We start from the raw sequence: 17,550 nt of genomic DNA, 5'->3' as shown, positions 1-17,550 counted from the left end.
ATTCGTATAACTTTTTATTTTATTTTTATTTTTTTAATGATAAATATTCGAGTCACATCTGGATTAATTCCCTAAAATTCTAAAATTAATAATCACATCCAAAAAAGCAAGAGATATTTCAACTGTTTTCCTCGTCACCATTTGTCATCGTCGTCCTCCTCATCATCATCTTGTTCGTCACTGTTTTACTAAAGACAAGAACTGTCAAAACATAAAATAGCAACATCAATATGTTTGGTGCACCTACGAAAAGGCAACAATACAAACAAATGCCATGTTAAAATATAAGACAACCCATCTGTATCAAATTAGCTGAGTTCACTATGGAGACATCTGAGTGAAGATTGTAAGTGCCTTTTTATTTTGTGTCATTGCTAAATTAAGTGCACAAAACGCCATTTCTGACAACCATAGGCGTGAGACAAAGCTTGAGCATGAACGCTGAGACAGCAGACACAAATCGCCAGTGTATCGACCCTCTCCTTAGCACCAGTCACGCAAGCTTTCCTTGCAACCAGCTCTTCAACATCTGTAATGCAGCTTTTGGCTGATCCATTGGAACCGTGTGGTTGACATAGATCGTGAACCTTGTTGTTTTAGGACATCAAAGTTTCTAGCAAGAATTAAAAATCATCACAACATACACAAAAGCAATAGAGAAAAACAATGGGGGAGAGAATCACCTTTAGGAAACTGAGAGGGCCATGACTTTTCACATGTCTTGCTTTTTTACCTTCAACAATGAATGGAACTGTGGGAGTTTGCTCCGACGGCTTTCTTCCCAGATGATGCCAATGCACTAACCCACCTCAAATTTCCTGGAAAAAAGCAAGCACATCAATATAATGTAATCACCTATAAAATACAAGGTTAATTAGACCAAATCTATGATAAAAAAATTGATTTTTACGGGGAGAAATTACTATAAAAATGAGAAAGTGATTGACATAAAAAGTAATAGAAGTTGAAATTACTTACAGTTTTTTTCAGTTTTTCCATTTCTCTAGTTACTCGGTTATTCTGCTCACCCTTATTTACGAGGGGAAACTCATTCCTCTTGTGAGAACCCGTAACAAGTCTACCCTAGGTGCTCATCTTCTTTGAAAAATACAAGACTAGAGCTCCAACTCAAAACTGAGTCAACTCGCTCATCCCCTACTTGACCAAACAGACAAGGAAAAACAGCATGTTATATTTATCACTTTTTAACTGCTATTCATGTAATATTTTTATCATTTTTATGTTAATTTTTTTAATTTATCTCTAGTATCCAAGTGTTGGATCACCTTGAATTTTTTTGTAGTATCAGAGAAAAGACTGAAAGCTTGTTGTTATATCTTAAGAGAAAAGATTCAAAAATATTAACAATATACTGAGTTTAGGAATATACAATACGAGAGAAAATTTCAAGTAACGAAATTTAAATTTGGAATCATCTATTCATAAAAAAAAAAGAAAATCTAAGTTAATCACTAATTAACATAATATAAGAAAATTAAAAAACAAACAAAAGAAATGATAGAGATCAAGTTTGGAGGTAAATTGCACATCTAAATTCTTAATAAAATATAGAATCAGCAACAACAAAAACTATATATATATATCAGAGATGGTGTTTTTAACCGGTTGTTTTCCTTTTTATCTCCAAAGAACCAAGAATCATGTAAGAAGTAAATCGATGCACTTTACAAGCACATGGCACAACTTCACTACCATGCAACTAGTTTATCAGGCAAGGATGATGATGATGGTCAGGAGGAGGAGGAGGAGGAGGAGGTGGAGGAGGAGGACTCCATGGACACTAGCAACCAATTAAAATACGAAGGACTAATTAATAACTGCTTTTAGAAATAGGGACTAAGAGAATGATTTGGTCTAAGGACCATATAAAAAGAATAAAAAGGGCAAGCACAACTTTGACAGTGGAGGACAGGCATATTCTGTGGCGACATCCACTCCAACTCTCCAGCATAAAGCAAAGCAGACAGACTGGAGATCAAAAAGTTAGTCCCAAAGTTTTTACCTCCACAAACTCTTTCTCTCACAGTGCCGGGAAAATTGTAGATCAAAGATCCATCGATCTATGGGAGTTGCACCTGATACCATTCTTCTCTTACTACTTCTTACTTCCCTTCAAAGCGAAACCAAGAAAGGTACTTTTTTTTTCCTTTCAAGTTCCTTGCTTTTTGGGCACTTGTTGATGTGTCGAGTAATGACTTCATTAACTTAGTTCATCTGAGCCAGGCTTGGATTTTTCGATTTGGCTATGTAGAATTGTGGATTGTTGTCAAATACTTAAGTTTGTTTGTGGGTTTTGGTTATTTTTCCATCTCTGAGTTGAGCTTGTCTACTTTGATCTTTCCAATTTGGAAATGTATTTTTTTTTATCTTCGCCAGTTCAGTTCTTTATTTTGTCTAAGCCAATAAACGCTGTCAGCAATGTGTTTGACGATTTTTATTTTGCATGAATCCATCATTCATCAGCTTCTTGGATTGTTGTATGTTTGAGTTGCCTGAGATTTTACGTTGGTATCATTGTTGACGCTCGTGGCAGGTTAAGAATTGGTCTTATGAGTGACAATCAAGAAGAGAGAAGATTGTTTCTTGTTTACTTGTGTTTATAGTATTCTAGTTTTGAGCATCCCAAAACAAGCTCATGGTAAAATTTTGCTTCGTCTCACTGTGCTTCATCACCCATTCACATGCATTAGGGAGTTGAAAAGGTCTTTTTTTCTTCTTGCTTGGCCTGTGAAAGAACATCGTTTTGCTTGTGTTATGCGTAAACTGCTATCATGCTCTTTGTATTTTTGTAATTTTTTGTTCTGTTCTTCAACTGGATACTGCCAAATGCCTTGTCTTAGTTGTTTGTGCTTCGCTGTTGTTTTCACTCATCAATGCATAATGATTGTGCCATGAAGAATTGATCATGCCTCGATTCTAATAAGAATTACTTTTCAGTTTCCAGTTATACACTGTGGTTGAAGTGGTAGCATAGTGGCGAAGAGAAAGGAAGGTATTCTCTATGCCTTTGCATGTGGAAAGGTTTTCATCTGACAGCACAGCCCATTGCCTTAAGATAGCGCTGAAAGTCTGCGTTGTCTTCATTAGGAATTTGCAATGGAGAAGTTGGCTATGGGCTTGAGTAAAGGAAATTAATATATAATGTTGCAGTAGTCCAAACTATGAAGTTGTTTTAAATGCAAGCCTCAAGCTAGAGTAATGGGTAAGGAAAATTTATCACAACCAATCAGTGGTGGAATCAGGAATAATGGTCACTCACCTGGGAAGAGTGAAGATTCAGGGACTGACTCACGTTGCAGTCTAGATGCAGGTATGCCAACATGCCGTGTGTGCCAATGTGCTGAATCTGACAAAAGGGGAGATGTTGCTTTGGGATTTTTGGGCATTGTTCCTCCATTGCAAGAAGCACGTAAAAGTAATGGAGCAGAAAAACCTGAAAGCAGAGAAGTACCCTTGGACGCTGAAGCTGGTCAGTTTCATAGCAAAAATACTGGAAGAGAATCAGGGCTGGTTGAGTTCATCAGTCCTGGAGGGGAGGTTTTCATTTGTAATACGGATACAGATTTAGAAGTGGGTTTGTGTCACCAGCAAGACTTGTTAATTGAACTTGGCTGCTCATGCAAAAATGATCTTGCCTTAGTACACTATGCATGTGCACTCAAGTGGTTCGTCAATCATGGATCCACTGTTTGTGAAATCTGTGGACATGTTGCAATTAATATCAGAACTTTGGACTTTAAAAAGGTTATGGTTGCTTTGAAGGATTACGAAGCATTGAGGGAAAGGACTGCCATTGGAGATCCTAATCCTGCTCAGGTGCATACTAGTGCAGGTGTAGATCCTGATGCTGTTGCTGCTGTTAGAAGGCAACGGCTAAGTGAAATTTCATTGTGGTTTAGTCCACACAATAATCACAACAATAATTATAATAATAATAATTCTACTGCAGTTTCACAGGTTGTTTCTGAACAACCTCTGAATACTGTCATGGAAGATGTCCCTGCTGAGAATCCTGCAACTAAATGGGCTGTGGAAGCTACTGGTATTTTACTTGCTACAGGGCTTCTCACTGTTACTCTAGCATGGCTTATTGCTCCCCGTGTTGGAAAGGTATGCTGAGCTCAGCCTAGTTGGGGTAAACTAAGACTCATTTATACATAGAATTGTTTTTCTATTTTTCAATGTCGGTATTTTAGTTCAATGTATATTGTTACTGGGTTGTCTTATGTGCCACTGTTTCTATGAACAAGAAAATTTCACAAGTGCCTATGCCAATCCAGTACCAACATGGCAACTGGTAAAAGTAACAAGGACATCACTGTGAAATTCATTAATTTTTGAATAAACTGAAGGAACATGTTTTCTTGTATTGCTGCATGTTGTTTGGCTGTGCATATATAAAGCTTTGTTTCCATTAGTTGGTCACTATTAGCTAAGACCTTGAATAGGAAACACAAAGCATCAAAGCAAAAGCAGCTAGACAATGGAACATTCTAGGATTCATCCAACAACCTAGTATGGGTGCGTTGTTTTCAAAGTTAACTTAGAAAATTTATTAAGACCTTCAGATATTACAAAGGAGATAGCATTTACAAGTAATAGACAATGCATTCGGAAATTATGCCTATATAGATTCTTAAGTTGGAAGGTTGGTTATGTTCTCAACTGCATTGCCTATTTGGCATAATGTTTGTGATCTGGTTCAATGACACACAAAAGTGTTGATGGTGACATTCCCTAGAATTTGAGATTTATCAAAGTAATCATAGGTGGTTGCTGGGTTTGTGAGCTAGCTTTAATTGAAGAAGGGGTCCAGGGGGGTGACATCATGGGAAATAAGGGAACTGGATTAATAGTGAGCCTTCTACACTGTTTTAATGGGTTGGGGTCAGATGGAACGGTGGCACGGAGAAGTTGCAGTATAGGCTTTAGGAGCATACTACTAAGGCTGAGATTTGAGTACTTTTGGGGACAGACTTTCCTTGGAAGGACATCTGTTGCCCATGAGCTTCCCCATAGTATATCATCTTCCTTTAGGACTGCCAATGGTTAGAGGATTTGGCTTCTTATGGATGGATGAATAGAAAAAACATTCTTGTTATTGGTAAATGGGATGGAGAATTGGTGAATCCTTGAATGCTTCATTGTCTGGCTACTTTTGCTTTGATGCTCTGTGTTTCCTATTCAAGGTTGTTGAATCTTTCCAAATTAGTATGTGCTGTTGTCTACTTGGCATGGATGTTGGTAGTTGGAATAATCGGCTTCTTTAGACAACTGACGCTTTGTGTCTGTTGAATATAGCTCTGTGCATTCTCTTTGATGCTATGAAAAGGAAACCCAGAAAATCATGCCCAAGCCTTTTATGCAATTTTTTCTCTCTAAATTCTCAAGTGGTGGTGTTGAGATAAAATTGATAAAATTCTGATGTAGCACTTTGGGGGAAAGTGCGCTCTATTAAATAGATGAAATTGCATCACAGAAGGAACTTTGATAACATTTAATATAAGAGATTTGGATATTCTTATTTCTTGTTTTTCTCTTTCTTGTCGTGCCAATGAATGAATCACAATTACTTGAGCTTGCTATAGGAAGTTTTTTGATAAGGATGTATGCTGTGAAACATTGTTGTCATCAACATTCACCATATGAAATTCCAATGGCTAACAGATAACCCAATTGGTAGCACAACACCCGTTTGAAAGGGAGGTAGTCAGTTCAAATTCATCCTCGCTCCTTCGCTAAACTGTTAAATTATAAAAATTCTTCTATTCTTACTCTCATTTACATGAGAAGAAACAATAGTTAGATCTAGTGATGATTCTTCTCTCTTGGCTTTTTTGGAGCTATTTTATTGTCTAATTGGTTTGTTGCTCTAGATTCTTTGTATGTGCCCCGTTATTTGATGTTTGTTTTGGTTGCAAGAGAATTCTAATGACTTTGTTAGTTGTATTATGTGTTTTATGCAACTTATTCAGCTCCTGTCTTCAGAAAACTGCCAAAAGTGGTCTTCATATTCTCCTTGGAGGTGTTTGTGCTCTAACAGTGGTGGTCTTCTTTCGCTTTGTAAGTAACTTATTTTTATTCTTTCTGACTATGGATTATGGCATAACTGCACTTGATCTATGAATGCATATTCTTAGCGGTCCTATAAACTAAGTACCTTGGCAGATGGTAAGAATCATGATCCTCAGGTTTCACAGAAACCTGGGATTATAGAATGGCTGTCTTCTGTTCAATATAACAGCTTTGAGAGTGTGTGTTGATACACATGGCTGAATGAAACCTGAAATTGTTTGATAAAGTGGTGCAGACAGAAATGATTCAAGGAAAGTAAATTCAGATTTCTGAATTTCAAAGTTGCAGTCTAGGTTGATCATTTGATATAGAGCTTTGTTGGAGCATCATAGTCTCTCATGGTCCTAATATATCTTCATTCGGGTCAATTAGTTGCTGCTCCTGTGTTTTTATAATTTTGGGTAATTTCCATACGTTCTGAAAAGTAAAATCTGGTCTTGGTTTCTTGTTAATGGTACGTTCTTTAATGGTCATAAGTCATAACTTGTGGCTTTTGCTGTGTATTTTAGAGTCAAAGCACTGAAGGGCATATTTAGAATTCCAAATCCAGATAGGCATTGAAATGCTAATTGTCTAACAGAAAGATATACAAATTGTCAGTTTCTGTTCAATAATAAATAGAGAATTCCAGCAGCTTTATGCCCATTGGGAGGCTGTAATTTGTTCTTCCTTCTTTGTGATGGTTTAGGACGGAACATTAGCTTGAAATTTAGATTCTTTGGAGTTCTGTGGCAGCAAGGAATTAGGCTTTTGTTTTTGAGCAATAGCAAACCATTTTAAGAAATTAGGTCTTGTAGCATGCTTTTGGCAGTAATTGAATGTCAAGGCTGCATAAATGCGAGGTGTGAAAGGGGTTTATAATGGTGAAGATGGTGGTTATATTATTGATTCAAGTACTAACATGTGATTTGCATTGTATGACTTGGAGTGTAAATATTTGAGAAGAAAAGCTTACCTAATTTGCCTGTGCTCTAATTCTCTTTATAAAATCTTGGCTCTATGCATTTCTTATTTTTCTTGGGTAACTCTTACAGGAAAAAAAATTGTGTAAGATTCTGATACGTAAATGATGTGGACTGATGTTTATGCTCTTACAACTTGCAGATTGTGCTGACCAGAATCAAATATGGACCTGCTCGCTACTGGGCTATCTTATTTGTCTTCTGGTTTCTTGTGTTTGGCATATGGGCATCACGGACACATGATGCTCATACTACATAGTTTCTTGGAGATCATAAATGCATGGAAACTTCTCTTTCAGGTTGTGTTTTGGTCACCAAATGGAAAAATTTGAGTAGCAGCGGCTTTTAAGAACTTCATTATGATGCCATTCATGACCTTGTAGATCATGTATTCTGTAATTCATGTGAATAGACAAGACCAATACTTGGCATAGAATGTTGTTAGCATGAGCTGCTATATTAGAGAAACATGATTTTTATCTGATTGTTTTCATTAGCTGATTTGTTGTTAAACTTGTTCCGAGAGAACTTTACAATCCGAGATTCAGCTTCCTCAACTAGAGGCTTTCAGGGATGGTATTTTCATCGCCCAAATGGATTTGCAAACTCTGTATTCGGTAGCATGGGTTGGAGCAAAAAGTGAGAACTCGGACTTTTTGTGCCCCGAATTTATATGGAGGAGACCTCTAGTTCCCCATTTGATTGTCACAATCTGTACCTTATGAAACAGAACATGGTAGATGAAAATAGACCTGTGTAATGTTTTGCTAGAATTTGTGTCTGTACCACAATTGACTTACCTACAAACAGCCTAAAATGAAAAGTCCCAGGCTGAATCATAGGCCTTCTGTCTGGCGATATTGTCGATTGATCCGGTCATTGGAGCTATGGCAGCTGGAAATGCTGTGGTATTAAAACCATTTGAAATTTCTCCGGCCACATCTCCACTGCTCTGAAAATTATTTGAGGAATACCTTGACACGTCTGCTATAAGAGTTGTAGAGGGAACTGTTACTGATACGACTTCATTATTTGAGCAGAAGCAAGACAACATATTCTACACATGTTCGATGCTAGAACAATTTCATATTTTGAAATGCTCTGACTACACGCCTGTATATTTATATTGGTAGAGAAAAAAAAAAAAAAACTACCCCTCAAAACATAGCAATTTCTTTCTTCTAAAAAGTTTAATAAATTTTTTATTTGATAATTCATATATATTATTATCAGAGGCCGATCAATTAGACAATAATCTTTGAAGAGTTAATAGAGCTAAAAAAATAACTTATATTTAGTAATATTCTTACAAACCCAAAGAAACTTATATTTTCTAATAAAATCAATAAAACTTTTTAAAAAAGCATTAAAATTACTGTTTCCGCAATATTCATATCTGGTGAGAAACCCAACATGCAAGACAAAACATGATTGCATGACTTCTCCTTCTATTGAGAAAGATTTCTCCAACCATGTTCTTGGAGACTCACAGATGATGCAGGAAGGGATATTTGGGCTATTGCGTCCTATCATCACTGTGAGACGATATGGTTCAAATTACGATAATTTAATCAGTGATTTGATAGGATGAGAAATGTGAAAGACAATATTTCTGATAAATTTGAAACCAAGCCTGATATCAACACATAACAAACAATAAAACTATAAAATTAATGTAAGACACTCAATTGTCCACTGTCTTTTGGTTTTTGTTTTAAGAAACTGTTCTCAAAATTTTCACTAGCCATGCTGTTAACTTTCTTTTTGGCCATCATCCTGGAACTCTGATACAGACAGCTATGTTGGAGTTCGAAACTTAAGATCTTTTCAAGGATGCTATGATGACGCATGAGGATGTAGATACGCCATCAACTGCTAGCTGCAATAGGAGAGAGAACTCAAACTCTCAATCTCATGGATGATTGCTATATTAGGAGCTCACTTACTGCTATACCAGCCCGTTGTCTGCAGCTATACTTTAAACTGAAAAATTGCTTTCTTTCTTAGAGAATATTGGTGCATTTAAGATCTTCAACAGCTTCTTGCAGCGACCTTGTCTGATGGAGCCTTAATTGGACAGCCTGCACAGCATTAGAACTGTTTTAAAAGAGCTATCTATCAGCTTTGTGAATATTCCTTTCCAAGTACCGGTTATGTTATATTTCTTTTTATAGAATTTTCAGGGATTGGAGATTTTATTAATATAGTTCCCTTAACACTCTCCATTCCACCACCTCTCACCAAATTGAACAGCAGGGAAACAGGTAGCAAGGAGGCAATAACTTTTCCTTGAGTTAGACTATAGAATAAATAAAAAAGAAGTATGCGTATGGGTCTGTAACGAACATGCTTTCATTTTTATTGGCGTAAAGAGGAGGGAGTGCTCAGGTTTATGCAGTTTCCTATTACTTACCTCATTGTGCAAGCACGGAACTTGCCTACCAGAATTTCCAAGCAATCTTAGGACTCTCTTTTCTTATTTGTTGTTGAACCACCAACACTGAAACTGGACAAGTGGTATCTTCCGAAGCTAGCAGGTCCCCTATCGGCCCAAGCTCTGGCAAATCAGTCCATTCTGATAGGCCTGATAAAGCTTCAGACTCAGTTCCATGGCTGCTGCGTCCTACCATTATAAGATCAAGATCTCCAACTATTGATTTAATTGTGGAAGATGTATCAGATCCATCTCTCACCGTCTTCTCAATGTAATTTATATTACTACCCCCTGACATTTCAGTTCTCAGCCTTCTCAGAAGGTCTTCATCTATCATAAACTGCCACCTTTGATGGGCGTGATCATCATGCCCGATGAAACGCACGACTGTTAGATGGACTTTGGGGCATCTTGCCATCCTTAAGGCATACGCCAGTGCCTCCCTGTCATCTGGGCCTCCAACAAATATTGTTGCCACTCTATATGTCGCTGATGTGATAAAAATAGAAGATAAGCCATGTGCTCTACTGCGATCGATAAGAATTCCTACAGAACAAGGGGCCAATTCCAATACTTTAATGTTCAAATTCCTCAAATCATTGTTGTTTGAAACCATTTTGCCTTTGCTGTTCCATTTCTTATGAAATGGGAGCACTATCAGGGAACAGGACTTGTTGAATGATAGCCAACAAATGTCCTCGTGCATCTGTTTAAGCGGTGATATTGCAGTGAATACTTGCACTTGAACTGACTTCTTGTGTTCTGACTTCAAGTACCTGAAGATATCAACGATGGGTTGCGAGCGAGATCCTTTGGAAGAAGAGTTCTTCTGGCCTAATTGATGGTTTATTAAAAGAGGTGTAAAGCTGCTAACAAGTTCCTCTAGGCAGAGTCCATGAATGGACAAAGGACTTTCTTGTGTAGGATTTGAATATTCTAGTAGCTTGATTGCTGCAACGGCATCTTCCTGTCTATATGCACAGGTCAGTATCTTGAGCTCTGCATCTCCTGAAGCATGTTCAACACTCATTTTCTTGTAGCTCAGGTAATGCTCTGCAGGATGGTAGAGCATTTTGACTAGTGGCTGAAGCGCTTGGAGCAAAAATATCAAGAAAATCCCACTGGTTGAGTGAATATCCTTAAAGGAGGGAGGAAGGGGGAGAGAGAGAGAGTTAGTGGTCTTGTTTAATGAGAGAAACAACAATTCCATGTTCATATATATATATATATATATATATATATATATATATATATTAAAGATCTCTTTCATGGAAAGGAATGCACAAGTAATTAGGTGCTGATCCTTTCACCACCAGAATGCGGAAGAATATTTAGATACAAATTAATAGAAAGTGATGATTAGTGAAAAAGAATCATCATATACCCGAAAAGTGCTGTAGCTGCCCAACGTTCCTAGTTCATTGATCCCTTTGGCGTTCAAAATCAAAGCGAGGGCAACAGCGTGTCTTGTAGGTATCTTGCAAAACTTCGCTAGAAAAAAAGTTGCTACCACCTTCATTGTGAATCCAATCAACGAAATTTTAAAAATGAGAAGACTGTCAAACTCTTTCATAATTTGCCACAGATTGACTTTTGATGCATAAAGCATTGCCATGAGTGGTAGAAGAAATCCGGAAACAATTGTATCGAACTTAGCTATCAGGATTTCAGCTAATGGAGACCTTGCAGGCAGCACTAAGCCGAGTATCAAAGGGCCGGCCAGGTAATTTAGCCCTATGCTGTCACCCCATGTCGAAATTAAAAATACCGTTGCCACAGTAACAGTAGCATAGATTTCCTTCACAGGCTGACCTTCTGGTGTTATTCTAACAACTACGAACATGAGTCGCTTCATTAGGGTTAGAATTAACACGACGAATATAAGGGAAAAAATAATGGTCTGAACTCCAGCCCGTTCGGAAACATTAAAGGTAAAAAGGAAGCCGGACATAAATCCAAATGCCAGCCTTAACAATTCATTGACCAAAGACGATGCCAGAGCAATGTGTCCAAGCTGTGAGTTTATCATCTTCAGCTGCATTAAAATGAAACTGACTCCAACAAATTGGGTCTGGATCATACAAGCCATATATATTCTTGCAAACATCACCTTTGCGTTTTTCGATCCACCAGTCTTCAATCCTTTAGGAAATAGGAACCCAGTAGACTCTATGATAATGAAAGCAGTGACGGACGACATAAACCCCAAAATGAAGGCTGTTCTTCCTGTTTTCCCAATCAAGGTTGGGTCCATTCTTACACCAGCAAGGAACGCGAACAGCACGTAACCAAACTTTGATAATGAAATAATGATCTCCTCATAGGGTGGGAATAATTTGCTTGATGCATTGTTAAAGTATTTTCCCATTATAGCTGGTCCCAATACTATACCTGTCTGGTAGACGAATGAACCATGCAAAAAACACACCCTATTAGTCAGCTGCCCTCCCCTTGCTGTCAGAATCAACAAGCATAATAAAAGAAAAAAAATTCAAGATATTCTGTTAATAATATATACAATGATTACCAGGATTTCTGAGGTAAAACGTGATAAATGGAATCGACGGAGCAAAAGGTGAAAGGAGCTGGAGAGGAGAAACATGGCAAGTAATTGAACATGGAAACGAACCAATGAATGTTGGAGAATAGTTTCTCCATGGGCTACATTCCATATTCCATTGGAGTAAGCAGGAACATTTTGACAGTTACCACTTACGTTCAAGAGGATTTTTGGGGTTTCCATCGATGAACCCTGTTGATTTCTTTTCTTCCAAGATGCATTTTTTTAATCAATTTAAATATAGAAGGTAGCTTTGTCTCCTTCTTCTTCTTCTTTAACAAAAGAGCGGTTGGAACTTGATTTGAGGAGAGGAAGCATTAATGCCACAGCTCATCAGCATAGTTTCATTTTTAGACATGCCATATATAAGAGATTCTTCCTTTTAGACTTTCAATTATGAGGCATTTTCACAGCTTAAATCAAAGTTTGGAGCTCCTTGACTCAAATTATCTTTATATTTTATGAATATTTCCCAATTTATCATTACAAGTCTAATTAATTACTCTAATTTAGTTTCTAAATATAGGAATATTCTTTCATCTAGGCTTACGTATGTCAGGTTTTCTTATTTAAATTGATAAAAATTTCGGGAAAATAAATAGAACTCATGTTTCCTCCTCGTGTGTATGATTCGGCCAAAAACAAAAGAAAATAAAATTTGTAATGGTTGAGTTAAATGCAGAATTATATTTAAGCATAAAATATTGTACTGAGATTTGAGATTATGAATGGAAATGAATATGCATAAAATTTGGAAGATTATATTGGTTCAAAACTTAAATTTAGAAAGAGATTCTAATAATGAATAATTAAATAGGATATAATATTTAAAATTCATGATGACATAGAAAGGTTGCAAGAGTAATACAATAACATATAAAGGTTGCAAGAGTAAAATCCTGGCTAGCTAGGTGCTTAAATGGCTGCATGGACCGGTGATCCATAACCCACAATAGCTCCGAACACCTTCGTTGCTTTCTGCACTTTGATCTTATACTTGACTCCTGAAGGTCCGTCCTCATCATTCAGCCCCCTGTAAAAGAAGATCTTGTCACCAATGCCAAGATTCTTGCTCCGAGCAAATGCTACCCAGCTGCTAGAAATAACTGGCTTCAGGTATTTCCGCTTGCGAATGCTGCACCGCATGTTCCACACTTGCCCTCTCTCATCCTCAACCTCCAGAACCACTGCATGGCAAGCACCTTGGAATTGAGGGAGATGGGGGAGCTTGTTGGTTGGGATTGACATTCTCTTCATGACATCGGTCTTGGTAAGTTCCTTTGAGAAGACTAATATCTCTGATCTTGAGGCCATTTCAGGAGCAATTTTTAGCAAGAGATTTAATCGTCGAGGGTTTTTGGTCTCCATCGTAGTCTTTTATAGCCATAGGACGACCACCACCAAATCGAAGGGTCATCAGAGGACGACCACCACCAAATCGAAGGGTTATCAGAGAAATTTCTCACACGGAGTCTGCAGTGTGGACTTGAGAAAATTTCAATGCAACTTTTAAACAAGCCACGTGCTAGAGAAATTTCTCTGTGTGGAGTGTGTACCGTGAGTTAAATGGAGACTTATTTCTTGTCCTTTTTTTAAGCTATTAACATCATTAATAATTCAAGACTTATTTAAGAAAAATATCACCACCACCACCACCATTTACATAAAAATACTTATAACTTTAATAATTAAAAATCCTTTAAAATGTTATTTAAATATAAGTAACTTAAATTATTACAATAATAATAGTACACAATAATCTTTTTTAGCTATTTGTTAATATGATTTTAGGGTTTTTGGGTTTACAAAATCGACAAATCAATAGTTTTTTAAGATAAATTTATAATTTATTTATAATTTATTTTAATCAAATTAGTATTTCATGTTAAAATACTTTTATTGAGAATAATATTTAATTACTTTTAAAAATTTTATGTTCCACTGTTTCTCAATTTCTGTGATTAGGATATCTGAATGAATTCTTCTTAACTCCTTTTTTAATCGGCTTGTATCCTTTTATAAATGGTACTCTATATACTATAATATTTGTATCCAAACCAGGTATATCCTTATAGAATTAGAAAAAAAAACATGTGTATCCTTATAGCAAGGTGATCAAAGTTCTTATTTTCAATTCTCTCTTAACCTGTTCATCACCCATGTTAATGGTCTCAAACTATTCTGTAGCGGGATTTTAGGCCTGTTCTTACTGCTCTATTAATTTTATAAATTTTCTAATATTATTGTCATCATATTCTTTTTCTTCTTCTTCTAGAATTACTACATATTGAAGTCTGACCATTTATTCTCAATACAAGGTGTATGTAGTATTGTGAAAGATTCGCTTTTAGGATTTTTGAAAAAAGAAAGTGTTCGGTATAAATGTACAATAAAAAAAAGGACAATTTTTGAAAATGCATAATCTTATTATTCAGAAAAATTGGTTCAACAACAAAGATAAAGCCTAATTGACCTTTTGAACCTTGATTGTCAATCAGGAAAGGCTAACAAAAATAGAGATAAAAGCATTTTGAGACAATCAATGTTGGTTTACATTTTAAACATCACTGGAGCTTCCTAGGTCATCCAGTTTTAAAACTTCTCGCCCTTAGCCAACTTTCATACAAATGTCTTGACGAAGATTTCTTCTAGAGTATTATTCATTCAAGAAACTTCATTATTTATAGATTCTAACTATCTTTGATAATGTGATTCTATATGAACTCTCTTCGTTTTTTATTTTTCCTCTTAGTTAAGTGTAGTAGACCTTAGATGGGGGACCTATGTTTCACAACCTTCGATGCATATAACAATTTATAAGTGAATGCATGATCATGATGCGTACGCCATTGTATAATTAAATGCATCGTCATGGCGCATATGCCAATGTATATTGAATATGGATTTAGCCCTTTCAAGAATGATTGATGGCCACCATTTTGTTTGCATAACAAGCATAACAGGTCAACCGCTCGGACCATCAGCTTAACCTCCTGATCACGACTGTGACCACAGACCCTGACAACCTTCTCCTTCGCTCGTCTCCAACTTCTGCGGCTATTTGGTTGCATGCAGAACATGAACAATAACTGTTCATGCTCTACAAATAGTTAACTTTGGGGTGGGCTAGTTTTGTTCTTGCCTAGCCTAATTGGTTGGATTGGACCGGCCCACCCTCTAAAGAGTTAGTTTTGTGGGGTTGATTTTGGCCCACCCTGGCTGGGCCCAGCCCAGCCCATATATTTAATATTATATAATATATATTATATTATAATATTATATTTAAAAAAACAAAGAATTCAAAAAATAAAAAATCATTTCAAAAAAATTATGATTTTTCTCAAATATTTTTCTACCAATTTTGCATAATATCGGGTTATATATTTATACTGTAAAATACAAATTCGGTATTAAAATACTAGGTTTTCTCCGAAATATTTCAAAAAAAAATCAAAACATTTTTTTTAAAAAAAATTCTCAAAAAATTTTAAATTAATTTCCCTTTTCAAAAACAAAATTTTTTTTTATTTTCATTCATACGACCAAATCCTAAAAATTTTCAATACATATTTTCATTAAAAAATTGCATCTTTCTCATGCTTTGAAAATCCAAAAAATGGATATCATAACTAGTTTATGATTATCCATTAGGGTTTGGATAAAATATCAAAAATCTTTTTCCAATCTTTTTTTAGGATCCAGATGTAGACTTTAATTTTTGTGGGGTGTAAAATTACACGATAAAGAACACCCTCAGGTATTAAAGATACAAGGTGTAAAAATGCGATGCTAAACTTCAGACTTTAGAACGGTTAAGATTTAACCCGATAAGGTAGAGACTCCCTCATGAAGAGAGATTTGCTTTGAACCTTAGAAAAAAACCAACGAATAGAAACCCGATTTAGAAAAAAATAATCAAATAACAATGCAGCTTACATTAGGTAGGGTGCACTGGGGGTGATGCGTCTTCCTCTTGCACAACCAGTCCTTTACTTAGACTCTCGCAGACCATAGGTTCCTAGTGATCATAATATCTAGGTGGCGACTCCTAAACATTAATCATAATTTTATAATTAAATCCAAAATCTTTTTCAACACACAACACCTCATCAGGAGGCAAGGCAAGAGCCTCCGCCGTCCCTAAACGACGTCGTGTCGGCTTGCACCCCACGACATATAGTTTAAGTAACTTACAAATACAATACAATTATGTTCATAGAATTTCATTAACTAAAAAATAACCAATCTAAAACAACAATCTGCTGATATTTCATGTAAATTAAAACCAATCTCTTTATTTTCATCTTCCTCGTTATTTCTAAAATGTTCATCATGATCATTATCATATAGAAGGTTATTAATTAGTGATAATACTAGTACTAAGATCAATATTAAGAATAATAAGACTAGTAATTTCTGCAATAGCACATCAACCCAGCTCCCCTGAGATTATTAATATTTTTTTAATACTTATCCGGAAATTCACGAAGTTCAAACCCATGTCAAGCTTCATGTAAGTCAGTATAACTCACATTATAGTATTTGTTTTTGGAGAAAAAGATTAAATAAAACAGGATCTTGAATCTTTTTAATTATACCAGTAAGAAACAAATTAAAAATCCGCTTTACTTAGGTTTGTGCTTCTCTTCTTACACATAAAGAAATTATATAATTAGAAACAATATGAGAAAGATATGGAGAAAAGAGAGAGCCAATTTTATCAATAATAAATAAATAAATTGAAATAAAATTGAAAGCAAAACACGAGTCAAAATAAAATTATGATTTTGAACTATTTTAATTGAGTTTACTAATTATACACGAGTCAAGTTTGATTTTATTAATTTTCAAGTTTTTAATTCGAGTTTTCATATAATTTTACAAGTTAACTTACAAGAAATAAAAGAAAATTAAAATTTAATCCCTGATTATGATTTTAAAAGTTATTCCTTTTAGTTTTGGAATGTATAAGCTAACAACTTGAGTAGAGTTGATTGTTAATTCTTTTTTATCCGTAGTATACCCTTTTAAAAGCATAAAATTTGACTAAAAATGAAGACATTTTAGAAAAAAAAAACACAATTAAAATATCATTAAAGGCTATTATAAGGATGAAATTAAAAATATATATATATAAATTGGATTTTTTAAACAAAAAGACTTATTAGATATTTTACTGAAAATATAAGGACTGAATAACGGTTTGCTCATGAAACAAAAAAGAAGTCTCCCTGACTCAATCCTCGAGGTTGGAAGTTGGAAGGCAAGCCACCATGGAGGTGAAGACTACACCATTCCATTTTATTGATTTGGCTTTGTTTCTAATGTCCCTCTCATGGAAGTTTCCATGAAATTGCCATGATAATTCAGCTAAAACAGAGCATCTGAATATGCCTTGCCATTAATTATACACAACTGTGTTTGTGCTTAGATGAAAAGGCAATTTATATACCTTAACTTGCTGCAAATTCTTTTAGTTGCCTTTACATTTATTCTCA

At 35.6% G+C, this 17,550-nt stretch overlaps 2 protein-coding genes and 1 long non-coding RNA gene across 5 annotated transcripts; 1 reads left to right on the top strand and 2 right to left on the bottom strand.

Moving 5' to 3' along the window:
• Positions 1-202: 202 nt before the first annotated feature.
• LOC133673180 (uncharacterized) lies at positions 203-1,937 on the bottom strand. Of its 2 annotated transcripts, XR_009834956.1 has the most exons (4): positions 1,714-1,937; positions 979-1,155; positions 684-818; positions 203-613 (listed from the first exon to the last, which is right to left on the bottom strand). It is a non-coding gene; the product is annotated as an uncharacterized LOC133673180 (long non-coding RNA). The 2 variants fall into 2 exon arrangements; XR_009834955.1 differs by having other exon boundaries at positions 979-1,937.
• On the top strand, positions 1,908-7,637 carry LOC133673179 (uncharacterized). Of its 2 annotated transcripts, none has more exons than XM_062093872.1 (4): positions 1,908-2,153; positions 2,959-4,131; positions 6,010-6,084; positions 7,201-7,637. In XM_062093872.1, exons 2-4 carry the CDS (start codon positions 3,220-3,222, stop codon positions 7,315-7,317), a joined length of 1,104 nt encoding a protein of 367 aa, XP_061949856.1. In that variant the 5' UTR covers positions 1,908-2,153; positions 2,959-3,219; the 3' UTR covers positions 7,318-7,637. The 2 variants fall into 2 exon arrangements, with proteins under 2 accessions (XP_061949856.1, XP_061949858.1); XM_062093874.1 differs by lacking the exon at positions 1,908-2,153 and adding an exon at positions 2,253-2,659.
• A 1,859-nt stretch (positions 7,638-9,496) lies between these two features.
• LOC133673304 (cation/H(+) antiporter 4-like) lies at positions 9,497-12,235 on the bottom strand. The gene is made up of 3 exons (XM_062094043.1): positions 12,020-12,235; positions 10,877-11,887; positions 9,497-10,630 (listed from the first exon to the last, which is right to left on the bottom strand). Exons 1-3 carry the CDS (start codon positions 12,233-12,235, stop codon positions 9,497-9,499), a joined length of 2,361 nt encoding a protein of 786 aa, XP_061950027.1.
• Between the last annotated feature and the right edge of the window lie 5,315 nt (positions 12,236-17,550).

Source organism: Populus nigra, chromosome 14 (genome assembly GCF_951802175.1).
Source record: "Populus nigra chromosome 14, ddPopNigr1.1, whole genome shotgun sequence".
NCBI lineage: Eukaryota > Viridiplantae > Streptophyta > Magnoliopsida > Malpighiales > Salicaceae > Populus > Populus nigra.
The sequence above is the reverse complement of the archived record's forward strand: the minus strand, read 5'-3'. Positions and strand labels throughout refer to the sequence as shown.

Coding starts and splice junctions, on each gene's coding strand:
- LOC133673179 (XM_062093872.1), top strand. CDS start 3,220: ATGGGTAAGGAAAATTTATCACAACCAATCAGTGGTGGAATCAGGAAT. Junction 4,132..6,009: donor TTGCTCCCCGTGTTGGAAAG/GTATGCTGAGCT, acceptor TCCTGTCTTCAG/AAAACTGCCAAAAGTGGTCT. Junction 6,085..7,200: donor TGGTGGTCTTCTTTCGCTTT/GTAAGTAACTTA, acceptor TACAACTTGCAG/ATTGTGCTGACCAGAATCAA.
- LOC133673304 (XM_062094043.1), bottom strand. CDS start 12,235: ATGGAAACCCCAAAAATCCTCTTGAACGTAAGTGGTAACTGTCAAAAT. Junction 11,888..12,019: donor GTTTTACCTCAGAAATCCTG/GTAATCATTGTA, acceptor TTCGTCTACCAG/ACAGGTATAGTATTGGGACC. Junction 10,631..10,876: donor GCAGCTACAGCACTTTTCGG/GTATATGATGAT, acceptor CCCTCCTTTAAG/GATATTCACTCAACCAGTGG.